The sequence below is a fragment of the Vombatus ursinus genome, unplaced genomic scaffold (genome assembly GCF_900497805.2).
Source record: "Vombatus ursinus unplaced genomic scaffold, bare-nosed wombat genome assembly UNPS02014864.1, whole genome shotgun sequence".
NCBI classification, from domain to species: Eukaryota; Metazoa; Chordata; class Mammalia; order Diprotodontia; family Vombatidae; genus Vombatus; species Vombatus ursinus.
The window spans coordinates 17,236,162-17,264,085 of NW_020954642.1; the positions used below are offsets into that span (position 1 = coordinate 17,236,162).

At 37.3% G+C, this 27,924-nt stretch overlaps 1 protein-coding gene across 1 annotated transcript; it reads right to left on the reverse strand.

The window, feature by feature from the left end:
- On the reverse strand, nucleotides 1-27,873 carry LOC114027935 (telomere repeats-binding bouquet formation protein 1-like). The gene is made up of 13 exons (XM_027842084.1): nucleotides 27,843-27,873; nucleotides 20,845-20,955; nucleotides 20,524-20,652; nucleotides 19,004-19,135; nucleotides 18,081-18,141; nucleotides 17,875-17,990; nucleotides 17,442-17,564; nucleotides 8,760-8,912; nucleotides 6,009-6,140; nucleotides 4,018-4,143; nucleotides 2,181-2,341; nucleotides 307-680; nucleotides 1-64 (listed from the first exon to the last, which is right to left on the reverse strand). The coding sequence occupies exons 1-13, from the start codon at nucleotides 27,871-27,873 to the stop codon at nucleotides 1-3; spliced, it is 1,713 nt and encodes a 570-aa protein (XP_027697885.1).
- Nucleotides 27,874-27,924: the final 51 nt, after the last annotated feature.

Genomic DNA, 27,924 nt, shown 5'->3' on the forward strand with positions numbered 1-27,924 from the left:
TCAGCAGATTACAAATGGAGAGCCCACAGACTGCACAGTAATGTCAAAAGTAATGTCAAAAGATCTAAAGGAAAGCCCCCAGCAAGCTGGGGGGACTTCCAGTAGAGAACTGACAGGAGAACACTGACAAGGGTGTCACAGAATGAGAAGAGGTGAGTGACCTGGGATCTGTACAAGTGCAGGCAATACCAACATCAATAACATCACAGATCCACTGAAGCAGTATGAATGTGGGATGTGTTATATTAATATTAAACATGCCTGCTTCATTGCTCTTTGCTTAGGTTTACCTTTCACATACTGTACCTTGCTTGTAAGGACAAAGCCCTCTTTTCACAAGCCGCTCCTCTGTATAAGCTATGCCTTCTGGGGGCACTGGCAGTCGATGGCGCACTAGTGGTGCTCAGAACATTGGCGGGCCCACATTTTTTATAACAGGCGCTGACTGGATTTGCCCTGTCACTCCTCGATGGGTTCTGGGGCTCATGCCCTACAGGGCCATCACACCGCTCTGCAGCATTCGGCTCACAGCTCTGAGGCTGACACTGCTTTTTGGGGCAGCTTCTTTCTGCATTAGTACCTCTATCAATGCTATCCACTCTAGAGTGTTTTGACGTATTTTGGGTACTTAAGCTCGTTGGCAAAGAATCACCAACCAATTCTCTTCTTTCTATTTTTTCCTGTAACAGAAAAATGTCAAGTAAATAACTCCAAGAAGATCTATTATCCACGTTTTGCTTTTCCTTTCATTCTCTACACAAGAAATAGGTGAATTTTATAAAGTGTAACAGAAATACATTTTTATAAGTAATCGGAAACATCTCCATTTTAGATTGCGAAAGGGAAAAATAGGCAAACATTTTATAGAAAACAAAAAATATATGAAGAGAGAAATTATTTCATTTCTTTGTGTTGTCTTCTATACAGGTCTCAATGCAACTGTAAACGTTAGCTAGCATCACGGGCAAAAACCCATAGCAGTATATTGAAAAAAGCCCCACACTTGGAGTACTGACACCACGTCCCAATCCTGGCTCCAAACCTTGTTACCTATGTGACCAAGGGCAAGTTGGCTCGCCTCTCTGAGCCTCAGTTTCCTTACTTACACCAGGTGATGATCATGCTTGCCTTCCTTATCTCACAGGCTGTTACGGTGAATGCTCAATAACATGTAAACCCTGAAGGAATGGGAGCTATTCTATATTAGAAGGGGGAAGCTGATTTTTGCTAAGTCTAAGAAGGAGCTTCCTGGCAACGAGACATGTCCACCAATTTTCTGGGGGACTGCCAGGTACCAATCCAGAAGGTAGATGGATGCGCATCCAGCTCCACAGAACTTCTGCAGAAATGGATTCTGCCAGGGCTAAGCCCAAGGCCTTGACCTTCAAAAATGCCTTTTATATTCTTTCATCACTTTCAGGAATGGGGAACAGAGGTTTATTTGCTGTTCTAAATAGTGAGAGGCCTGGACCCTCATATCTAATAGATTGTAAGCTCCTCAAGGGTTTACTGTCTTATTTATCTTTGTGTCTTCCCAGGAGCCAGCAAAGAACAGTCATTGAGAATATGCCTGTTTTTTAGTGAATATTAAATCAAAGCCTCTTCAACCTGGCCAAAAGCAAGAATAATGATGTTTATAAAAAGAGATTCTGGTAACATTAACACTAAAGAAGAGGAAGGAGAGATCTCTGTGATACACAGACATTTACATATACGTATATAAGTAAGCCTCATGAGATAGTGCGGAGAGCACTAGCTATGAAGACTGAGGATCCAAGTTCAAATTCTGTCACTTTTACCCATGAACAGTGTGACCTTAGGCAGTTGAGAATGCAGGAGCCTGATCAGATCATCGCTAAGGTTCCTATTGACTCTAAAGGTATGATCCTACCACATGTATTTACACACACATACATTTGTGCACTCATGCACACTCATGTGCATACATACAGTGAAGAATTGAAATGATCTGTTCAACCATCCTTGCTAGCTAGTCTTGTCTTCTCCAAAAGCTTCTTTTTATCATGGTCTATATTTTCAAATGAAAAGTTTTGATCACATGTTTCATATGCTCATATTTCTCCCACTTGTGATAGAACCATCTAGAAAGGATTTTTGCCTCCAACCTTAACAAAAATCTTTGCAAGAGGCTTTATGTTCCTGAAAATAAGCAGGCTGACCTCATCTTCTTTATTTTCAAGCTGTTTTATTCTGTGAAGAATTTCTTTTGCTTTCCTCCAGAAGTCTTCAATATTCCTCTCTCTCACCTTCAATTCTTTTAACTCTTGTGCTTCATTCATATTAGAAGAAAATTCTTCTAGGTTTAGAGATAATTTCTCTGCTTTTATAAAACAGAAAAAAAGTGGATAGTTTATCATTTACTACAAAGCTTTATCATTTTAGTGATTTAACTAGGCAATAAAACAAAAAAAAAGTTGCTCGTCTACTCATCTACCACCTTTCCAGCTTATCTTCATGAAAGATCTCGAGAAGCATTTAATATATGGCTACTGTGCACAGAATACTATGCTAGGTACTGGGAGAAAGAGATAACAGACTTTAGATAAGATAAAATTTAGTAGGAAAATGACATATATGAATAGTCATGAAACCAAATCATATCTGACTGGCCATATTTATTTGTTATCAGGGAAGGCTTTTATTTTTGTTTCTTGGGGGAAATTTGGAAATGAGCATGGGGTAATGATAGTGATATTTCAAAAAGAAAGGAAACAAAGAAAGAACATTAATGAATCATTAAAAAAAACCAAACAGAAGAGAGCAAAAGGAAGTTCAGAATGAAATAAAAACAGGGTGGTGTTAGAACTACCATGTTAAATTTAAATTATACAAAAAAAGATGTATGTAGTGGGAAAAAAAGAACCTAAACATAATAATTTAATTTCATAAACAATTCCCTTTTTCTTATTCTTTTCATGTTAAAATGATCTTGTTTGTTGATGTTGATTAAGTTCTTATGAAAAGGAAAATGAATTTTTTGAAAAGACACAATAATACATGATAAGTACATTATAGAAAAGGTTATATAAAGTCTGAGGGGGAAATCAATAGTAAGGACCAAGAAAGACTTCATGGAGGAGCAGGCATTTCACAGGATCAAAGAATGTCAGAGTTCAGCAGAACTTCAAAGGTCATCTAATCCAACCCCAAAATTAACATAAGAATCTTCTTTTAAAGGAAATTGCTATCTTTTATTTTTATATCATCTTCATTTCCAAATATAACTATTTCTTCCTCCCATATCCTGGAGAATCTTATAACAGAGAATAATAAAGGAGAGAAAGCATATTAGCAGAACTAAACAACAAATCAATCTAGTCTGACTGTATGGGTAACGTTCCACAATCCACCACGAATGTAGGGAAATCCACTTTTTTCTTTGGTGCCAATGCAAGAATGTTTTCTAGAACATACTGAACAAGTGACCATCCAGCTTTTGCCTGAAGAAGTTTAGTGAGAGCGAAGTCCACTACCTCCCAAGATAGCCCATTCTACTTACAACTGGGTAGCTCTAATTATTAGGAAGTTTTTTCCTTACAGTGAGCCTAAATCTGCCTCTCTGTACCTTCCACCCACATATCCAGCTCTTGGAGGTCATGGGGGGTCAACTTAACTCCTTTTCTATGTTATAGCTACCAAGACTCTTCTCTCCAAGGTAAATATCCCCAATTCCTTCATAGGATCATAGCTATAGAACTGGAAGGAATCTTACTTCACTACCTTCATTTTCTTCTTCAGCAAACTGAGTCTCAAACAGGGTAAGTGACTTCACTAAGGTATACCATTAAGTAGCAGAGCCCTGATTCATACTCAGGTCCTCCTCCAAAGTCAATATTCTTTCCATCACACCATGCTCAGATTTATAAAATGCTTTTAGGTTACTAAGGGTTTTCTTCTTCTTTACCACCAACATAAATGCAAATAAATCTATATAAAACTGGGAAGAACTGTTTTTGTTTTGTTTTGATTTGTTTTTTATATCAAGAGTAAACTTACTAATTTTTTTGCAGTTGTGCAGCACAAAGGTAGCAGCTTTGTTTAGTTCCTCATTCTGTGATTCAGTTAAGACTTGGATCATTATTGGAAGACCATTGTTCTTAAATAGATGAAGCTGATTTTCTTCTATAAAATATAATATATGATGTTAGATAAAATTGTGACAGCAAATTATTTCATCATTAAATACTCTAAACCACACTTTAATTCCTTCTTGCAGGAATTTTAAGCAGTTGCAAGAATTTCTAACAGATCACACAATTTCTCCCAATCAAAAATGTTGTTCATTATGCTAATAAAAAATTAAAGGAAAAAAAATATATATATAGAGAGAGAGAGTTCTAAAGCATTTTCAACCCAGGCAATAATCTATGCTCTAAAAATGTATCATTTTATCAAGTGATAACATTTTACTTTTGAACTTGAATATGTGTGTTATGTACAGTTATTAAGATATATATGTGTATCTAAACATACATATATATTACATACATATAGTTTAGATAGATTGCTGTACTTGCTTCAAAGATTTCTCTCTCTACTAATGCAGGTCACAGCCCTTCTACAACTGAGCAAATGGTCTTCAATATTTGCCGTGGATAAAAATACAAAAAAACAAAAAACAAAAAAAAATCACCCAGTACCTCTATACTCTAAGCTTTTCCAGCATGATTGGCCTAGACAGAGCCTTGTGCTTCATTAGCACAGCTTTTAAAAATCTAAGGTGCTCTCTGCATCTGTCAATGAAGGATTAAAGAGGAGTCCTTCTCTGAATTCCAATAAAACTTAGAATCAAACATAACTTCAAACTTGCTTTCATTACTCTAAATGTTTTTTGCTTATACAAGTCCTATCTACCTCATTAGATTATAACTCAAAAAGGGCAGGGAATATATCTTCTATTATTCTTACATTCCATAGTTTTTAGCACAATGTTGAACACATAGTAAGTAAATATTTGTTAAAATAATGTGGCTAACACTTTGTGAGGAAGTCAGATTTTTATAAATAAAATTCCTAAAACATATGTGACAAGTACTCAATAAATATTATATGATGGAAATAACTTTTTCTTAATTCTTTACTTTTTTCTTGTATTGTATTTTCCCCACAATTTCAAGTTTTCCACTTAATTATATAAGAGATTCATGGTTTTTGTTTTCTGCATATTCCCAAATTTGAATAACCATTTGAAAAGACAGAAATTTTAGAGCCCTGTAAGGAAACATCATTATAATTTGAAGTTCATGATACCTATTATAGGTTTTACCTTACAAAATAATAGCTATAATTTACATTGTGCTTTAAGGTTTGCAAAGAACTTTGCAAATATTATCTTGCTTGATCCTCACAATAATCTTGCAAGGAAGGTCCTTTTGTTATCCCTATTTTACAGAAGAGGAAACTGAGGCAGACAGAGGTTAAATGAATTGCCCAGGGTCACACAGCTAATAAATTTCTGAGATGGTATTTGAAATCAGGTCTTCTTGACTTCAGGTCCAGCATCTATCCACTGTACAACCTAACTTACAGTTGGCTAGGAAGATAGGAAACATGTTAACATGTCATATCAATTTTATTTTCTAATGACAATATTCCAGTGGAATATTCAGCTCAAAACTAAAATGAGGGAATCAAAACAAAGAAAAAGAAATTGACAGGATGTGAATCTGTTAAAGACCAGGAAGTTATGTCTCAGGAGGATCTGTGGTAATTCTCAGGAGAATTCAGATCAGGGAACCTTCTAGACCTAGAAGGAACCAGAAAGATCATCTCGTTCTACAGATGAGGAAACTGAGCCTTAGAGAAGTTGAATGACTTGAATAAAGTATCAGTAGAAGAGCTAGGATTTGAATCAGGCCTAACTGACTCCCAGTCTATGGTTCTTTCCTATATTCCACGCTGGCCCAGGCTTATTACGGAACAAAACGTATGAAGTGCTTTCCTAGTCATCTGTGGTATCAAGTCCATTCAATGAAGCCCATACTTACCACAAGCTTCTGTGCAATGTCCAAGGGCAAGAATAATGCTAAATTGTTCTCCTGAATCCAGACTCTCATGAAGTAGCAGTGTCAGAAGCTTGGATACAATGTGATGTTTGGCTAGTACTACCCCAACAGCAGCTGTAAGCACAAAAGATCAAAAAAGAATAAGTATTAGAAAACTTCAGATATATATATGTATGTTGTCTATTTTCCAGAGTCTTCTCTAACTCCTTTTGGGAGATACATAACCACTGGGAGCTTGTGGGGAATCACATCTGCCTGCATAAAACCTCATTCCACCAGCACACTATGAAAGGCTGTCCTCTGAACAAGGAAGACATTCCCTCTCAGCCTCATCTGAACATATGTAGGCTCTGGTTCCTGGGATTCTTGTTGCATGACAAATGTCATGCTGATTACGTGGTAATATACTCTTCCTATTGTGCTTGGCCTTTGAACAGAAATGTGTCACCAGGTCATGATCTCGCTACTATTAATAATGCAAGGTTGCTCTCTATAGTAATTCCTCTCGACTTTTATATCTCTCATCAACCTTTCGTAGGCCCAGAAGCAATAGGGCAGAGAGAACACTGGCCTAACAGTCACAACATCCCGGTTTTAAGTTCTCACTCTGTCCTTCACTAGTGATATGACCTTGGGCAATTCACTTTCCCTCATCTGGAAGTACAGGGAGTTAAATGAGATTATCTCTACCATCCCTTCCAGTTCTAACATCCTAAGAGTCCTGGCTCTGCAGTCTATGAGATGGGTAACCTTAGTCAAGTGACTTAGCTTCTCTAAATCTCAGTTTCTCTATCTATAAAAATGAAAGATTATCTACCCCATAGAGTTGATAAATGAATTGATCAACAGACATTTATTAAATGCCTACTGTATAGCAGGTACTGCACTAGGCACTGGGGATAAAAATGCAAAGAATAAGATGATTCCTACTCTTAATAGAGCTAACATTCTAATGGAGTCAATAAGTACATATAGAAACACATACAGAACAAATACAAATAAATGCAAGGAAGTCAAGGAGGGAAGGAACTAGCAGTTGGGGATTCAGGAACGGCTTCATGTAGAAAGTGGTACTTGAGCTGAGTCTTGAAGGAAGAGAAAGATTCTATGAAACAGAGGAGAGGGATATATTACAGGTACTGGGGCAGCCAATACAAAGGCATAGAACAGGATACATAAGGGTCTGTGAAACAGAAGAACAGAAAGAATGTCAGCGTAGTTGAATTGTAGAGTGTATAATGTATAATAAGGCTGGAGAAATAGGATGGGACCAAGTTGTAAAGGCATTTAAAAGCCAGAGGCATTTATATTTTATGCTAGAGGCACTACGGAGACACTGGCTATTAATGAAAAAGGAAGTGAAATGGTCAATTTGACTTTAGGGAAAATCATGGATTTCCATGGAAGATGGAATGGATTGCAGGAAAGACTGAGGCAGGGAGACTGATTAGGAGGCCACTGTGATAGTCTAAATGAACATTGATGAGGGCCTCAACTAGGGCGATGGCTTGTGAATGCAGAAAGGGAGACATATTAGTAAGGTAGAATGGAAGAAATTTAGCAATTGGTTGGTTATGGGGGGGGGGGAGATTGAGGAATTGATGATAACACTGAGGTGGTAAATTTGGGAAAATGAAAGAATGGTGGGGATTTTGGGGATTCCAAGTGAAGCTTCAAAGAAGGAGTGGGTTTAGGCAAAAGATAATGGGCTCTGTTTCGGCCCTGTGGACTTTGAGATGTCTCTGGGACATCCAGCCTGAAATGTCCCAACAGGCAACTGGTGATGTGGAGATCAAAGCTCAGGGAAGAGACTGGGACTGGATATCGAGATCTGGTAGTTATCTGCATAGATATGATCATTAAACCTATGGAGGCTGATGAGGTTAGCAAGAGCCCTTTGCAATCTGGTTCCAGTCTATTCTTCTAGTCTCATTTCACAATCATCCCCCTCCTATGCTATATGTTCCAGCCAAACTGGCCTCCCTGCTATTCACCACACATGACATTCCCCTCCTGTGTCCAGGCCTGTGCCTGGAATCTTGTCCTTCCTCTTCTTCACCTCTTGGAATCCCAAGCACCCTTCAGGACTTAGCTGTAGTGCCACCTGTAACTCGACCCTTCCTGATCCCCAGTTAGCTGTGCTCTTTCCTACCTCCCCCCCCTTCCTTTCAGTTGACCACATGCCATTTCCCCCTCATACAATGGAAACTCCCTGGAGGCAAAGACTTTCATTTTTATCCTCTAACCCTGGTGGCCAGCACAGTGCCTGGCACACAGGACATAATCAATACAAATCTGCTACTTGATAGATTGATGTTGAATTCCCCAGTGGAATGTGTGCTCTTCGAAAAGAGGAATTGTTTCATTTTTATTGTTGTAGTCCCAGGGCCTAGCAGTGTCTTATTCAGAACAGATGCTTAAAAATACTTATTAATTTAACTAAATTATGCTTTGACTAATCACAGTTATTGGAAAGCACTACATTTATATTCACTCCAAATAAGTAAGGAACGCATAGACTGGACTTAGATCCCTTTCTTCTGTTCCTTCAACATAAGCATTTAGTTACTAGTGTGAAACCTTTATTTCACATCTACTATTGGTTAAACACAAGCAGTGGAAATAACTTCTCTACCATCACCAATGCTTTGGTTGATGCCAAACTTAAAGTTCAGCTCTCAATTGTCATTCTGTAAGTATGACACATGCAGATATTGGAATTCCATCACTCACGATTGTCAGCAATGCAGGCGTCCAGGGTCTTGGTCACCACCACTGCCAGTTTAGCACTGGGCAGGTTCCCATGGGAATCATGTTCCAGCTTTGTCAGAACTTCAGAGAGTATGGCCAGTCCACCAATAGATATAAAATGTTCCTGTACGTGTGCTCAGGAAATAAAGTAATAAGATCTTAGAACCAAAGAAAGTTAATTATGATTTTATCTAATTTATATACTGCTTGCAATAGTAGCTATACTTACCTTTTCTTCACGTGCCTAGTTTAAAAGTCCACAAGTTAAGGAAATGTTAAATATGCATGATGACAGTTAAATGCAGCTATCTGCCCGGATTGGAAGCTGGGGGGGCAGGGGGAGGTTGCACAGAAGAACAGCTCTACTCTCTTAGATGTTAAAGCCTTCCATGCCCTGAAACTCACTACCTTGCACCAATTTACAAATGGCATAGGGGATAAAGTGCTAGATTCGAAGTAAGAAAGAACCAAGTTCAAATCCTGCCTCAGGCACTTCCTTAGCTGTGTGACCCTGGCCAAGCCATTTAACCTCTCTCGGTTTCAGTTTCCTCATCTATAAAGTGAGGATGATAATAATGCCGACCTCACTGGATTGTTGTGAAGATAAAATGAGATACCATAGTCAAGTGTTTTGTAAACCTCTAAGCGCTATCTAAAGGCTGGCTACATTTGAGAAAACCAGCATGCCTTAGCCCTCTACGACTACCAAGAGCCCAGGTAGGTGGGGTCCACCGCTGCCTCTAGGGTTCTTAGCCCAGCACCTATTCCTTCTTTGCCAGCATCTCCCAGTGCCTGGTAGGTCCTCTTCTCCAAAGGTTTCCCTTCCATCTGTGGAGCCAGCACTACTTTGTGCTGTGTCACTGAACAATCTGAGCACTGTGGAAGGCAGAAGCCAGACAAGGGTGAGTAAGTCCTTAGTCATGCAAAAGTAATCTTCATTGCCCAGTGCCCTTTACTGGGTAAGACCTCCATTATCACCGAGCACCCAGGTAGGTGGCAGTGGCTGCTGACACAGAGACCCTTGCTCCAGCACCCATTTCTCCCTTTGCCATCCCTAATCCTAGAATGCTTGGGCTTCAAATCCAATCCCACCAAGGGACCAGATTTATAGGCTTCCTCTCCTCAGAACATCTTGCACCACACAGAGGCACTATCTATTCTGCCCTACCTCACTAACTCCTAAAAAATAAAATATTTCAGCCTGTTTGCCACCAAGATTCCATCTAAAATCGTCACCTCAGATACCAATCCTCCCATGGCTCCAAGTATATATTACATGTAGTGGGTGCTGAGTGTGGCTTCAAACCTGACCAGATGAGGTCCTGATCACTAAGAATTTAACAACCCAGATGCCTGACCCAACTCCTCAGCTGAAGAAAATAGGCTTTTGATATCCTCAGTCAACAAGAGACCCTTGAGGGCAGGAGCTTAAATAAACTAGCATTTTGCCTATCCTTTGGGGAGTAAAAGCCCACCAACTCCTATGATTCAGAGTCAGAGTTAGCTGAGACAACTCCCCTCCCCCTCCAAACATCATTTTCAGATATGACTGAGGTGTTGGTTTTGATGAATTGCTTTTTTTCCTTTTTTTTTTTTCATTTTTGTTACAAGGGATAACTCACTGGGTAGGAATATATTTAGAAATGAAAATGACAATAAAACAAAAGACAGCAATAAAAATAAAATAAACTTAAAAAAATACAAATGGAATCACCATATTTGTGTGCTACATGAAAAAATAAAAATGGCACTAAAGAAAACAAAAGTGGCCCTTTGACCCAGCAATAGCACTTCGAGGGCTATATCCCAAAGACATCATACAAATGGGAAAAGGATCCACATGTACAGAAATATTTATAGCAGCTCTTTTTGTGGTGGCAAAGAACTGAAAATTGAGGGAATTCCTCATCAATTGGGGAATGGCTGAACAAGTTGTGGTATATGAATGTAATGGAATATTATTGTGCTATAAGAAATGATGAGCAGGCAAACTTCAGAAAAACCTGGAAAGACTTGTATGAAATTATGCTGAGTGAAGTGAGCAGAACCAGGAGAACGTTGTACACAATAACAGCCACATTGTGCAATGACTAACATTGATACACTTAGCCCTTCTCAGCAACGCAAGGATCTAAGACATTTCCAAAGGTCTCATGATGGAAAATGCTAGCCACATCCAAAGAAAGAACTATGGAGTTTGAATGAAGATCAAAGCATACTATTTGCTATTTTTCTTCTTCTGTTTTGTTTTGTTTTCTCTTTCTGGTGGTTCCTCCTATTGGTTCTAATTCTTCCTTACAACATCACTAATGTGAAAATATGTGGCAGCTAGGTGGCGCAGTGGATAGAGCACTGGCTCTGGAGTCAGCAGGACCTGAGTTCAAAAAACTTACTAGCTGTGTGACTCTGGACAAGTCACTTAACCCTAATTGCCTCACAAAAAGAAAAGAAAATGTGTATAATAGGAATGTATATGGATAGCCTACATCAGATTGCACACCATCTTGGGGAGAGAGGACAAGAGGAAGGGGGAAAAAAATTTAAAACTCAAATGCTTATTGAAGTGATTGTTGATAAATTAAAATAAATTAATAAAAAAAGTTAAAAAAAAAAAGAAAAGTGGGAAGTGCAACTAGAGTAGCCCATGTATGTAGAGAAGAAGTCCATGCCATCTTAATAAGATAATTTTAAGGGTACTGAAGAATTTTCAAGATATCTAAAACCAGGGAAGATATCTAATGATTTGGAAAAAATTACCGGTATTATTGCGACCAAAAAAGTATGATCAAGAAAACAGCAAGAAATTCAGGTCCATATATCTGCTTTCTCATGACTAGAAATTTTTATAAGAATAATTTCTTTGGCTCACCTATTTGTTCAAATGTAATATGGTCACTAACAATGAACTATTAATATTATGAAGCAAAAATATGACCATTTAAGCAAGCTTAGTCAATTCACTGTGCTTACTGACTACAAAAAAAGGAAATGAGTGGGAACAGGAAAATGTCACTTTCAAAGCTCTCTCCAACAAGGTGTTTTCCATGCATATGTTAAAACTATACAAGAGTCTTTGAAAGACACAAAGAAATAAATTTGTTTAGTGAGCCTCTGATTATTAATATCAAGCAAGGCATAAGGCAAGGAGCTATGTACTTTCCAAAGGTGTTTCTCAAGAAAGATGCCTAATCTGGGGTCCAGATTGAAGAGGGGTACCCTATAAATGGTGACAGTCTCCACATGCTTCTCTTTGTAGGTGACATTATGCTGGTTGCATTAAGCCTTGGACAACTGCAACAGTATTCTCATTAATTACCTCCACCCTATCCAATCCATTCCTAACACACATGTCCCCCCAAATCTTTATGAGGCAAAATTTGACTACGTTACTCCCCGACTCAGAAATCTTCAGTGTCTCTTTATTGCTTTGGGGATAATGTGCTATTCCTGAATCTGTCAATTAAGGTCCTCCACAATCTGGTTCCCACTCATTTTTCCTATTTCTCCTTTTCACTCTACATTCCAATCAAACTAGCCTAGTCATTAGTATGTGGACTTAGTATTCCACTCCCCATCTCTGTGGCTTTGTACGGGTGATCTCCTCCGCCCGGAACATATGGCCTCTTCAACTCTATTAGAATTGGTCACTTTCTTCAAGGTTCTTCTTCTTCCTGCCACTCCCTACATATAAACTTTACTGACCTCCCAGGTGTCAGTGCTTTCTCCCTCCCCAAATTATCTTATATTCACGTGTGCCTGTTTAGCCCCTCAGTAGAAAGCAATATCTTTAGAAGTAAAGACTGTTTTATTTTTATCTTTGGCACCTATTATAGTATCTTGTACATGATAGGTGCTCAATAAATGTTTGAATTCAACTTGAATTGGAATGTAGAAGAAAATCCTTATTCGGCATTTATGCACATATCAATTACAAACCAATTCTTAAATTGTATTTACATCAATATACCTATGCTTTTCGATAAGCATGTTTAGACCACTCTCTCTTCTACTGTACAGAAGTATCTTCTCTTTACTTCTCCAGGGACAGTAATTTGATAAGCTTTGAAGTCCCAAATTTAAAGGGCCTAGTGGAATCATAATGACTAGACTTACTTATTTAGTTTCCATTGTAATCATCAAGCTGCCAATTTTGTCTGTTCCTAATCTATTCAATATTAGGGTAGCTCGGTGGCACAGTGGATAGAGTGTTGGGCCTGAGACAGGAAGACTCATCTTCAGGATTTCAAATCTGGTCTCATATGTTTACTAGCTGTATAACCTTGAGCAAGTCATTTAACCCTGTTTGCCTCAGTTCCTCATTTGTAAAATAAGCTGGAGGAGGAAATGACAAACCACTCCAGTATCTTTGCCAAGAAAATCCCAAATGGGATCACGAAGAGTCAGACACAACTGAAATGACTGAACAACAACAATGATTCCGTCAAGTCCGAACACAGAACAAAGTAATATAACTTTTGTCCAAGAGCATTTCTTTCATTCCACCTATTCTAGCTAATGCTCTTATTACTTCTCAGAATATATGAATTACTACACTAACGAATGCAGGTAAATAGCATATATTCTTAGTAACCTTGTAGCATATATTTGTTTTTCTAACACTCACTGCAAATACAGCCAGCATGACCCAACAAGTAACTGGTTCACTAGCAGGAGACAACATCTTTTTTTTTTTTTGGCTGGTCCAGAATCTGGCTTACTTGTCTATCCTTGCCCAAATGTTCTTCCTTCACCTGTTGGCCTTCTCTGCTTAGGCATAAAGCTGGGGATCTAATTATAGACTTAGTTACATGTATGGTCACTAATTATTATTCTGTCATGACTTCCTTTTCCCCGGCACAACTCTAGTTCCATGAATTAAATGCAAGAACCATTAAAGAAACAAGACTATTTTTACCCTAGCGTTCTTAAGGAATATAAAGATTTAATTCTCAGCAGGGGAGAAGTCTTTCCAAAATTTTCTACACTTAGAAGTGAAACTATAAGAAAAATTTCCAGGATAAGGCGAGAATTCAAGAAGTTTTTGATAAAATCGCTAGAAACTATTTTTATGAAAAAAAATTATAAAGTTAGGCTATATGACTACAGAAAATGAGTTTTCATCAATTTGTAAAGCATATTTCAAATAAAGAACACCTAGACTTGCAAAGTGATAAGCATCTTTGGTCACCCTGTGTCATACTACACAATGAACAGTTCAGCATTTCTGCTATTCTCCATTTCTTACAATCTGCTGACAGTATGCCATTCTATACCCATGTCCTTTTAGCTGAATTCTAAGGTTCAAGGAAAAGGCAAAAACCTCATGAGAGCAGTATCAAATTATTACAATTTAGGGGATCATATTTTCTCTGCAAAACATAACTAGTCCTTTTATACCTTGGAATGTGGATAATTGCCATTAACGATTCTGTATTAATGCTTTACTTAAGCATATAAGTCTTCTCAAAATATCTTTGGTGGAATACTCATGTAATTGAGTTTTCTAGTTTTTCGCCCTTCCAGTTCAAAACTAGAAAGAATCCTAAAAGTCAACTAATCCCTTCTCTTCCCCGAACTCATTATAAGGAAACTTAGACCCAGAGAGACTTAACTAGCTGCGTGACCTTGGACCAGTCACTGAGCCCCAATTTCTTCATTGATAAAGTGGTGATAATGTTTGCTCTACCAACTCCACAGAGTTGTTTTAAGGATCAAATGATCTAATTTATGTAAAGCATTTCAAAGGCCATAAAGCCCCACATAAATGGAGGAGGGATTATGAGGAAGAAAACTGAAGCCCTGGGAAGTTAAGGGATTTGCCCAAGGTTCCAGAATATTATTTGCAGGCAGTGAGTATGAGAGCGTGGATTTGGACCCAAGCTTTCTGACTCCAAACCCAGTGGTCTTTCCATCCTACCACACTGGCTGCATTCTTTGAGGAAGGCAGATATGAGAACCATATTCCAGGAACAGACCACAGAATCAATGATACAGAGTGGGAAGGGACTGCAGAAGCCACCAACTATGCCCCTCATGTCAGAGAGGAGAAAGATGAGGCTTCAGAGAAGTAATTTTCTGGCTCTGAGTCACACAGACACAGGGTATGGCACAGAGTCTCACATATAAAAAGTATTTCATAAACGTCCATGGAATTGCAGGCCTTGGAGATGGGAGGAACCTTTCCCAGAGCCAAGATTAAAACTCAAAAGGTCTTTTGACTCCAAATACTATATATGTTCTTGATGCTCTACAGCTTGTGTGAATACACAAAGCCTACAGGTGAAATGCTAAGTCAGAGGGAAAGCAAGGGACAAGCATGGCTGGAATATGGGAATAACATGAAATAAGACTGGGAAGTCAGGCTGGGGTCAGACTGCGAAAGTGCCTTAAAATCCAGGCTTTTATTTGGATTTCATTCCAGGGGCAACAGGAATCCACTAAAGGCTTTCAGGGAGCAACATGGTCAAAACTGTACCTTAGGAAGACACTTTTCACACGTCCGTGGAAGCTGGATTAGAGAAGAGATCAGAAGCCAGACCAATCAGTAGGTTACTGTACTTGTCCACATGAAAGATGGTCTGGACCTGACCTACAGTGGCTGTCACATGAATGGAGAGAAGGTAAGGAACCAGAGAGATGGATGGAGGCACAGTTGTTCAGACTCAGAAATAGCCCTTGAGATCAGAAAAGATTAGATCAGTGGCAGAGATTTGAAAGCTGTTGATGTAAAGATGACAGTTGAATCCTTGGGAGCTAAGAGAAGGTAAAGTGCGTAAAAGGCCTAGGAAAAGTCTTATGGTGGGGCAGCTAGGTGGTGCAGTGGATAGAGCACTGGCCCTGAAGTCAGGAGTACCTGTCAAATCTGGCCTCAGACCAAACACTTGAACACTTACTAGCTGTGTGACCCTGGGCAAGTCACTTAACTCCAACTGCCTTAAAAAAAAAAAAGAAAGAAAAGAAAAGTCTTATGGTACACTTATACTCAGCAGAGCTATGGTTAAATAATGATTCAGCAAAACTGACTAAAAAAGAATGGAGCGAGAGAAAGGTGGTAGAAGAATCTGGAGAAATCAGTATGATGGAAGCCAAGGGAGGAGAGAACATCAGCTCCACACTCTCATTCAACCTACATACCCAAACTATTGTCAAATCCTGGCATTTATGCCTTCACAACATCTCTTGTGGATGTCCCCTTCTCTTCATTCAAACCACTACCACCCTAGTTCAGGTACTTACCACCTCTCACCTGGATTATTATTACAGCTTTCTAATTGGTCTCCTTGCCTGAAGTCTCAATCCAGTCAAATCATCCATTTCTCACTGCCAAAGGGACTTTCCTAAAAGGAAAGTCTGACCGTGTGATGACTTGCTCCCCCCAATAAATTCCACTGGCTCCTTACTACTTTCAGGATTAAAGATAAAATTCTCTATCTGGCTTCTTCATGGCCTGGCTCCTTGTAACCTTCTTCTGATTTGCTTATTTCCACAAATTCTTATCACTTAGCTATACTCTCCTTGTTGGTGATCCTCACACAGGGCATTCTTCTTCCTCTGTCTGTCCCCCAGCCACGGCTGTCCCCCATGGATGCACTGGAATGCAAGGCCTCCTCACACCTGCTACTTCTCTTTCCTGATTTTCTTCAAGTCTCAGCTAACATGCCACCTTCTACAGGAGGCTTTTCCTGGTCTCCCTAGCTGCTGTGGCTTCCTCTCTGAGATTACTTCCCAGATACTCTGTGTATATCTCATATGTACTCAATTATTTAAATGGTATCTCCCCTCCCCCTAAAATGTGAGCTCTTTGAAGAGACTTTTTTAACCTTTCTTTGCATTCCCAGTGCCTGGCATACAGTAAGCACTTAATAAATGCTATTTGATTGAAAAACCAAAGAGAGGTTCAAGAGGAGGACTGAGAAACGGCCATTTGATTTAGAAGATTTTTTTGTTCAGTCTTTTCAGTTGTGTCCAAATTTTCATGACCCAATTTGGGTTTTTCTTGGCAAAGATACTGGAGTGGTTTGCCATTTTCTTCTCCAGTTCATTTGATTGATGAAGAAACTGAGGCAAATAGGGTTCAGTGACTTGCCCATGGTTACACGGCTAGTAAATGTACGAGGCCAGATGTGAGCTCAGAAAGATGAATTTTTCCGACGGCAGGCCCAGTACTCTGTGCACTGTGGCGCCACCTAGCCGAAGATTAGAGATTGCTTAAAACTTTCAATGACTACAGATGACTCTTTTTAGGAGTCTGGCAATGAAAGGGAGGAGAGCTATAGGATGATTGTGTGAGAAGATGGCAGGATTAAGCAAAGGCTTTTAAAGGACAGGAGAAACCGATGCAAATTTGTAGGTAGCAGGAAGAAGCCAGTACAGGGAAACTGGAGACTGGGGTGGCAGGAAGAACATAATTGATAGGGCAAGATCTGGGAAGGCAATATCAAGGATAAAAACAAAGGGATTAGACTGGATAAGAAGAAAGAGAAAAATGAGTCGTGGTGTGGGGGAGAAACAGGAGTTTTTTTTAACAACATTAGCAGATTCAGTATTTTCCCAAGTATAATGTGATGAATATACATTATAAACAAATTAGTGAACCAAAGCAAATGTTTACTCCTAAAAGAAATCTGCTCTTCTAAGTGCAACAATTAAAAAATAAATACTTACTGTTATTTGCAACAGTCAGGCAAATAAATGAGCAAATAGGGCGAATTATCTCAGGTTTTACACAGCTCTGTAGCCATTTATTTGCATGTTGAAAAACTGAACTGCAAATTTTCTGGTTGACATCTAAAAGAAATTAAAATCAAATATGATTTATTTTAGCCTGGCTAAAAATTTTCTATTTGAAGTGTGAATTATTAGTAATTAGATTTCCATTTTTGTTTTTAGGTTTATTTTCACAACTAAAAGTCAAGTTCAGCAAACATTTAAGCGTATATTGTGTACAACAACTATGTTAGACACAGAAGAAAATAGATTAAAGATGATATGGTATATGCTTTGAAGGAGCTTATAGCTTGAATAGAAGGTGAGAAAGGTTGAAGAGAAGGAAAAGACATTCCAGCTAATTATCAAATTAAACACTTGAGATCATTACCATTCTGTGGATTATTTACACATGCACACAAAGCACTGCACACCGAAGACCACAGCTGATAATTCTGGTAAATGGTTTCATTTGACAAATCCATCTCAGACATGGAAAGAGCTGTTCTATTAGGGAACAAGCAAATACAATGACTTAAAATGTACTGATGACTGAAATGTCAGTTACTTATTAACAAATATCTTACATCTGCTCACCTAAAAAACTGTAGCAGGATACCAACACAACCTGTTTCTCTCACAAGAGTCTGCCCAGCCCCTAAAAATAAGCATAGAATGATTTGATGACCCACGTTATTCTCTAATAGTCTTCAACAAGCACTGTTCAGATCAACACCCTCTCAACCTCCCAGAAAATGACCAGTTCTAATTTTATATTTTTCTATTTAGAAAATGGAGAAGCCAGGATCATAAAATTCAAAGCCAGAATTATTTTAAAAATAATTTAGTCCAATCGTCTCACTTAACAAAGGAGAAAAATAGGTCACAAGAGGTAGGTCACATAAATAGCAGGTAGCAGACCTAAGATTTCAACACAGGTTCCCCTGGTTCCAAGTCCATTACACCACGCATTTACCCTTCTTTGGGTAAGTTCTATTTTAAGGAAGAAAAGTCTGGAAGCTATCTGCTAAGAGCAATTAAGATGAAATTTTATGAATCGAATGTAGCAATCCTCAAACTCAGCCCTTGGTAAAGTACCTTAGGAAAATATACACTCTAAGACTATGTCTACAAAAATGCCTAAACAACCTATCAATTGGGGGGGAAATCAGTGCCAGTCATTTACTACTAAAACAGTCATTTAGTCATATGTGGACAAAACAACTTGTTGACTGACTGATGGACCTGAGTGCACGTGTGTGTGTGTGTGTGTGTGTGTGTGTGTGTGTGTGTGTGTGTGTACAAAGAACTCACATTATTTCACTTCTCTTAATATTAAGAATATTGAGATAATGTGTTCTTAATTTTCTTCTAACATCTTTCAGAAGTTAGTGAGACAAAAAGAATTCTGAAGAATCAGAATTAAAGGGTTGAGAAAAAATAAAGCTATTAAATTTTAATTTTAAAATGAGGCATTAATATTGAAAATGTTTTTCTAATACAGCAAAAAAGATACCTACTGTTATTTGAAACCAGGACTAACATCACATAAACAGACATTCTTTTCAAATTGATGTTAGATTCATACTTAGATAGAAACCAAATAATGTCTTCAAAAAATTCTGAAGTGCACAAAGTTTGCTGACAATAAACTGAAAGAAAAAATGCAAAATTTAAATTACTTCACAGAAGTATCAATTTAAAAAATGAACATAATTATTTATTCAACAGGTGAATATACTTACTTTCATGAATGTATAGATTAGCCATATATTTCTATTATGCTACATAATTTCTACTATAACTGATTAGCAATGATTTAATTGGTAGACCTGAGCGACCGCTATCCAAGGCAAGTGTATTTAAGTGATCCTCAAAAATGGCTCCATTGCCCTTAAAAGGTATCCATCGTGTTGAAAATTTGAACAAATGAAAACTCAAAATAAAATCAGAAAAAAATCCTTAATGAGTTTAGGAAACAAAAAGCAGACAAGAAGTTTAAGAGTGAACCTCTTAACCTCATGTTAGGAAATAATAAGACCAACTACACTGGTGCTATTTCCCTATCACTTTTAAAAAGTGATCATCCTCTGGCATCTTCCTTTCTTACCGTAATAATTCAGTTAAGAGAGGCAGTTCGGTGGAATGGAAAGAGAGCTGGCCTTGCAGTCAGAAAGGTCCTGGGTTCAAGTCCTACCTGTGATACTTATGGTTGTGTGAGCTTGGGCCACACATTTAACCTCTTCTTGTCCCAGGGGACTAAGACTATGAGCTTCTACGTAGGGGCTGATCTGCTAATAGGAGCTCCCTACCCTGGCAAAATCAGAGGTCCACCAAACATATGCAATACGCTTTTTAAAATAATTTGGGGATTAAAATACGCCCAACTATATCCCTTATTAGACAATAAATTCCAAGAGGAAAGAGAACATGTTTTATTTAACTACCTAGCTTTTCCTCAGCTGCTTAATATACTGAATGGAAAACAGAAGGTGCTTAATATATGTATGTTTAATGGATGAATTCAACACAGGTCGTAGAACCAGTCACCAAAATATTGTAGGAATTTAAAGTTGGTTAGATATAATGGTAAATTATTGCAACATGAGAAATGTCAAACATGAAAAATGAAAATAAACTGTAAACAACTCAAGCTTGAAGTTTCACATGTGATCTTTAAAAAAATGTGCATTTAAAATTTTCTGTAGATGGCAACTAATTTTAGAATAAAGATAATTTTTAAAGGAACAAGTGGGGAGAAATAAAGCTGAGGTGATAAACTGCTAGTTTAGCTTCAAATTAAGTTTTATCTGCAGATAAAAATAGCATTTCAAAAAATATTTTATGCTTTATGGTATGTATACCCCAGTACTGGGCAGTTTTAAGTCTTTGAAAAATTTTTTTTTTACTAAAACAGCACCCATAGAAAGCTATTTAGTGTGAAAACTAAGGAAAAAGTATAATTTTAAAATATTTGCTGGCATTATAGTAATATAACAGAATATTTAAATAATAATAAAATAATAAAGTAACATTTTACCATCACGTTCTGCAATAGCTCCTAATGTAAATAAGGCTGCTTCTTTTACCATGCTGTGAATGCTTGACTTGGCAAGATTTTTTACAAACATCAAACCACCAATCTCTCGAAAATAAATACTTGCATAACCTAAAGGATTGTAAACAAAATAAAAGAAAAACTACATTTATCTAATGATTCTCTTAGGACAAAATAAAGTCCGTAATGATAATAATGTGACAACATATAGGAAATATAGAGAATATAGAGAATTACATATTATTGCACTGAAATAGCACATTAAATGAAAATCCCTAATGAAATGTTAACACATTTTCTTACTGTTTTGCTGACACACTGAATAAATAGTAACCAAAGCCTCCTTTTGTGAAGATGGGTTGTCCATTTGATATTTAAGACATTCTAACAATAAATTCAGGTCAGTCTTCATTTCTAAAAGAAAACACATGTTTTATGAGTTCTAATTATTTTAGCCAAAAAGGTTTCAACTAATTATTTTTTCTTTTTTATGTGACAATCCTTTGAAGACAAGAAAATAAAACATAAAAACATACTCCTTTTAAGGAACACAGAAGCTATTATGAACCTACCCAGCAGTAGATACTTAATTGGATGCTCATAAGAGTCTGTGAATTCCACAATGCACTGTTCTTAATTATAAGAACTTAATTTAAGTACATAATTTGCTGTTATTTCTTATACAAGCCTTTATTATATTGCTCAAATTTTTTCCCTTAGTATTTTACCTGTAGAAGCAGCTAAATGGCGCAGTGGATAGAGAGCCAGGCTCAGAATCAGGAAGACTGCTCTTCCTGATTTCACCTCTGGCCTCATATATTTACTAGCTGTATAACCCTGGGCAAGTCACTTAATCCTATTTGCCTCAGTTTCCTCATCTGTAAAAAGAGCTGTAAAAGGAAATGGCAAACCACTCCAGTATCTTTGCAAAGAAAACCCCAAATGGGGTCACAAACAGTTGAATAAGACTGAAATGACTGAACAACAAAAACAAAAATTTTTTAAATTAAACTGGCACCCATAAAAAGTCACTCAAAAAAGTGAAAACTAAGAAAAGGAATTCAATTTTTAAATAGTGGGAAAACTAATAGAATGGTTAAATAATAAAATAATAAAGTAAAACTTTACATTCTACAACAGCTCCTAATGTAAATAAGGCTGCTTCTTTTACCATGCTGTAAATGATTGACTTTGTAAGGTTTTTTACAAATAACAAGTCATCAATCTTGCATGTTTAAGTTTTCTCAGAAATATAGGGTCCAATAGTATTGACACAGAGTGAAGAAATCAGAACCAGTAAGTGAACATATTCAATGTCTAGAAAACTTTTAACAGCTATACTCAGATTTTCTGCAATGATCAATCTTGGTTCCAGAAAACAGATGACGAAACACACTTCTTTTCTTTCAGTAAAGAGGTTTAAGAAACTATAGGGGTAGAATGTTGCATACCCTGCCAGACAGGGTTATTTGTTGACGGATTTTGCTTAATTGTTTTTCTTTGTGAAAAAGGAAGATTCAATTGGAGAAAGAGTATATCGAGAAATGATTACAATGTAAAAAACAAAAGGTATCCAAAAAACACTTTAAAGATGTGTCAAAATACTATACACTAAAAAAAACCTAAGATATCAATGGATGCTTAGTCTTCTACTTTAAAAAAAAATCAGTCTAATAATTTGGTATAATGAAGCAAAATTATACATGTAATAAATAATTAAATTAACTACTGAGAATCTGATAATAGAAAAGCTATCACCAGGTCTTCATTTCCTAGAATAGGGGTTCTTAACCTGATGCCTGTGCACTTGCTCTTTTTAAAAAAAATATTTTGGTAACTGTGTTTCAACATAATTGGTTTTCTTTGTAACCCTATCTATTTGATTTTATAAATTTAAAACTATTCTGTGAAGGGGTCTAGCCTTTAACAGATTGCCAAAAGGGGCCATGACACAAAAAGAGACCCTTTCCTAGAATGAAAAATTCTTTTTAACAAGATTGTTTTGGGTACAGCCATACTAGGCATCAATAACTTCTTTTAACTTAATTTTGTTTTAATTTTTACAGTATTTTTTCCAATTACACGTAAAGACAATTCTTATCGTTCATTTTTTATAAAATTTTGAGCTCCAAATTTTCTCCCTCCCAACCTCCCTAAGATCATAAACAATTTGATACAGGTTATATATGTGCAATCATGTAAAACATATTTCTATATTAGTCATGTTGTGAAAGAAGAAACAGTTTGCAATAGGGAAAAAAATCACAAAAAACTCCAGTGAAAATAGTATGCTTTAATCTGCATTCAAACTCCATCAGTTCTTTCTCCGGATGTGGATACCATCTTTCATCATGAATCTTTTGGAATTGTCTTGGATCATTTCATTGCTGGATCAAAGAGTATGCACAGTTTGATTGCCCTTTAGGCATAGTTTCCAAATTGCTCTCCAGAATGGTTGGATCAGTTCACAACTCTACCAACAATGAAATGGTATCCCAATTTTCCCACATCCTTTCCAACATTTATCATTTTCCTTTTCTGTTATATTAGCCAATGTGCGAGGTGATACCTCAAAGTCATTTCAATTTACATTTCTCTAATTAAAAGTGATTTAAGAGGATTTTTCATATGACTGTAGATAGCTTTGATTTGTTTCTGAAAACTCTTATCATTTGACCATTTATCAACTTGAAAAAGACTTGTATTCTTATAAATTTGACTCAGTTACCTACATATTTGACAAATGATGCCTTTATCAGAGACACTTGTAAAAATAGTTTCTCAGCTTTCTATACATCAATAACTTAAAATGCCAAAGATGACTTCTGCTATTAAGACTCAAAGTAAGACTGCAAAGTAGAGGAAGTTTTCTTCCTCAATTTCCCTTCTTTAATCGCTCTCACTTTCGGTCACTCTGTTCCATCCAACCCTCAAGTATCCAGTGCCCTCACACTACTCTCTAGACATCTAAAGTCCCACTCTGTGGTAGTCTACCCAATTTGCCTTTCATGAAAAATGTGCCAAGTCTAGAGTTATTAATCCCTCTTCCTCCAGCTCTGATTAGGACTTTCTTCCATCAGTAAAGTAAAAAACAATTATCATTAGCAATCAAGGTAAAGTAAATATGACTTAATCCTCTAAAGAATATTTGCTTTTGGAAGGCCTCAAAATCTTTATGGTATCTCTTATCAGTAGAATATATTGCAGAGATTTTTGAAGATGGGGACCTTCCTAGGTTCCTTACCTACTTTGGGCCATTATTCTACCAGCTAGCATTTCTCTTCCTAAAGTGGTCCCATCAAGTAAGAAAAGCAGAAACTAGCAATTTGGCCTCCTGCTTCCAAAAGGCTGCAAACAGCTAGGCAAGACACTCCTTGGTAAGAGATACAACAGTCACTTTTATAATTTGGGGGAATTACAGGAATTGTTTCAAAAAGTAGGAATATGTAAATTTATAAAAATGTAATAAACTAAGCTTCTACTTTAATAACAACCTCACTGAAAATTAAAAACACCAACATTGGTAATTGAGTTTGTACATCAATAATAACGTCCCTGTATTTTAATAATGACCACAATGCCTACTATAAATTCTTGGATAAATTGGCTCTTGTGAATCCTCCTAATCCCAAAAGATTAACAAAGTGTTTATGGGGTAGATTATCACTGCTTCCACTTCAGTAGCTACTTCACAAACTTAGGAAATGGTGTTAACTTAAATCATAGATTAGAACCTTTTATTGAAGTATAAGCCATATAATTTTAATCTACTTACCAATTTTTATAGAAACCTGTTTGTTCTTCAGAACTAGTTTCAAAGCAAACAATGGTGATATTTAACAAGTATTCCTAAAATCAGCTCACTATGAAAATAGAAAATTTATTGGATTCTTAAAGAAAATGATAAACTAAAAAAAGGTAAACTTCTATAATATAAATTAGGAGTTTCATTTTTAAGATAATCAAGTTTAGAGTTAGAATAGCTTTTAGAGATAATCTGTTCCTCTGCCCTCTTTTTACAAAAGACCCAGAAGTTTAAATTGGGGGTGCTGTAGAAGGGTTCGATCGGGTAGAGTTGAATTATATGATCTGAGGTCCCTTCTATCCCTGAGACTGCAAAGTGGAACAGCACTCTGCTATACTGGACAGCGATGGATTTATAGTCAAGGAGACATGAGTCTGAACCCTATTTCAAACACGTCCTATGTAACCACAGGAAAAAACACCTATCTCTGAGCCTTTCTATTCATCTGTTAAAGTGAGGAGAACTGTGCCTGGAATACTCGCCTCACAGAGTTGTTGTGAAGCTCACATGAGAAAATGAGTGACCAATGTTTTGAACATCTTAAAGTGCTGTTGTAATGAATAATAAATGAGAATAAAGCTATTGTAATGAATAATACCAAATTATTTACCCAAGAGCACATGGGAAGCAATTAGCAGAGTTGGAATTTAAACCCAGCTACTTTGACTCCAAATCCAATGCTTTATCTCATTAAGTGGCAGTAATCAGGGCTGAGCACTGCACCAAATGCTGAGGACACAAAGACTAACCCTGTCCTCAAGGAGCTCACATTTTTTTTTCCAGTTCTGCTCCTGTGACTTAATTTTTAAAAAAAATTTTTATTAATTAACTTATTTTTAGTTTTCAACATTCACTTTCATAAGCTTTCAAGTTTTAAATTTTCTTCCCCTCCTTTCCCTTCTCCCTCCCCAAAACAGCGCACAATCTGATATAGGCTCCACATTTACATTCCTATTAAACATATTTTCACATTAGTCATGTTGTAAAGAAGTATTAGAACCAATAGGAGGAACCACAAGAAAGAAGAAACAAAACAGAAGGAAAAAAGAGCAAATAATGTGCTTCGATCTGCATTCAGACTCCATAGTTCTTTCACTGGAGGTGGATAGCATTTTCCATCATGAGACTTTTGGAGATGTCTTAGATCCTTGCAATTGCTGAGAAGAGCTAAGTCAATCAAAGTTAGTCATTGCACAATGTGGCTGTTACTGTGTACAATGTTCTCCTGGTTCTGCTCATTTCACTCAGCACCGGTCCATACAAGTCTTTCCAGGTTTTTCTGAAATCTGCCTGCTCATCATATTCTTATAGCACAATAATATACCATTACATTCATATACCACAACTTGTTCAGCCATTCCCTAATGGACAGGCATCCCCTCAATTTCCAATTCTTTGTCACCACAGAAAGAGCTGCTATAAATATTTTTGTACATGTGGGTCCATTTCCTGTTTTTATGCTCTCTTTGGGATACAGCCCTAGAAGTGGTATTGCTGGGTCAAAGGGTATGCACATTTTTATTTGGGCATAGTTCCAAATTGCTTTCCAAAATGGTTGGATCATTTCACAACTCCACCAACAATGCATTAGTGTTCCGATTTTCCCACATCTTCTCCAGCATTTATCATTTTCCTGTTTTGTCATGTTGGTCATTTTGATAGGCATGATGTGGTACCTGAGAGTTGTTTTGATTTGAATTTCTCTAATCAATAGTGATTGAGAGCATTTTTTCATATGACTATAGATAGCTTTAATTTCTTCATCTGAAAACTACCTGTTCATATCCTTTGACCATTTATCAATTGTGGAATGACTTGTATTCTTATAAATTTGACTTAGTTCTCTACATATTCTAGAAATGAGGCCTTTATCAGAGACATTGGCTGTAAAAATTTTCAGTTTTCTGCTTCCCTCCTAATCTTGGTTGCATTGGCTTTGTTTATGCAAAAACTTTTCAACTTAATGTAATCAAAATTATCCTTTTGCATTTCATGATGTTCTCTATCTCTTGTTTGGTCATAAATTCTTCGGTTCAAGGAGCTCACATTTTAATGGAGGAGACAAAATGAAAAGAACTAGAGACACAGAAAATCCATACAGAGCAGATGGGGAAGGCTAGCAGCTGGGGGGACCAGGAAAGGCCTCCTGCAGCAGGTGGGATGGGACTTGAAGGAAGCCAGAGAAAGTAGGACAAGAAGAGGGAGAACATGGGGGACACACAACACAAAGACACAGAGATGAGAGCTAGAATGTCCTGCAATAGGAATAGCAGAAAGGCCATTGTGCCTAGATCACAAAGTTCATGGAAGAGAGTAAAGTATAAGAAAACTAGAAGGCTAGGAGAGGCCAGGTTATGAAGAGATTCAAGTGATAAAGAAAATATTTTCTATTTGATCCTGGGAGTAAGATGGGATCACTGGATTTCTCTCTCTTTCTCTCTCTCAGGGGGTGGAGGTGGGGCCAGTGGTGTGGTTATAATCAGTCCTAAACTTTAGGAAAATCACTTTGGTAGTTAAGTGGAAAATGGATTGAAGTGGGACGAGGCTTAAGGCAAGGAGACCAATTTGACTACTGCAATAGTCTAGGCAAGTGGTGATGAGGCTCTGAATTAGGATGGTGGCCTTGTGAGTACAGAGAAAGGAACATATACAAGGGATGTCATGAAGGTCTACCAAGATTTGACAAGACTGGATGTAGATGGGTTCAGTGAGAACAAAGATTTGAGGATGACACCAAGGTTGTAAGGCTGAGTGACTGAGAGGACGATAGTATTAGGAAAGTTACATGATCCTCCATAGTCATAGGGGAGCTAAGTAGAGGAATCAGAGGAGGGGGAGCAGGGAAGATGAGTTCATTATTGGACAGACTGAGTCTGATGTCTTATAGGCAGTAGGAGGTGTGAGGCCAGGGATCAGGAGTGAAGCTAGGGTTAGATATAGAGATTTGGAATCATCTGCATACAAATAACTGAATCCATGACAGCTGAAAAGCATTGAACCAAATAGTATAGAAGGAGAAGGGAACATAGGGCAGAGGGCTGCTTAGGGGTCATCTGGTCCAATTCTTTCACTTTACAGATAAAGAAATGTAGGCCTAGAGAGGTTATAACTTCTCCTAGGTTTCACAGGCAAAAAGCAGAAAGCAGGGATTTAAAATCAGGTCCTCTAATTCCAAATCCAACATTCTTTCCATTGCAGGTGCTTATTAAATGTTTGCTGATTGAATTAACTATAGAAAGCTAATAATGCTAAATAAAACACATTTAGGGGGCAGCCAGGTGGCGAAGTGGATAGAGCACCGGCCCTGAAGTCAGGAGGACCTGAGTTCAAATCCAGCCTCAGACCAAACACTTGACACTTACTAGCTGTGTGACCCTGGACAAGTCACTCAACCCCAATTGCCTAAAAGAAAAAAATATATAAAAAAAAAACAACAAAAAAACACATTTAACAAAAACATGAAATCTGATTCAAGAACACAAACTGAGTTTCCCACCTTGGGTCTTCTTTATCTCATCTTTTTCCATTTTTTATTTTCTCAAGCTTCACCTATAAGAGAGACATTTTATCAATTCAAA

Coding starts and splice junctions, on each gene's coding strand:
- LOC114027935 (XM_027842084.1), bottom strand. CDS start 27,873: ATGGAAAAAGATGAGATAAAGAAGACCCAAG. Junction 20,653..20,844: donor TTCAGTGTGTCAGCAAAACA/GTAAGAAAATGT, acceptor ACAATCCTTTAG/GTTATGCAAGTATTTATTTT. Junction 2,342..4,017: donor GCACAACTGCAAAAAAATTA/GTAAGTTTACTC, acceptor GTTTTATAAAAG/CAGAGAAATTATCTCTAAAC.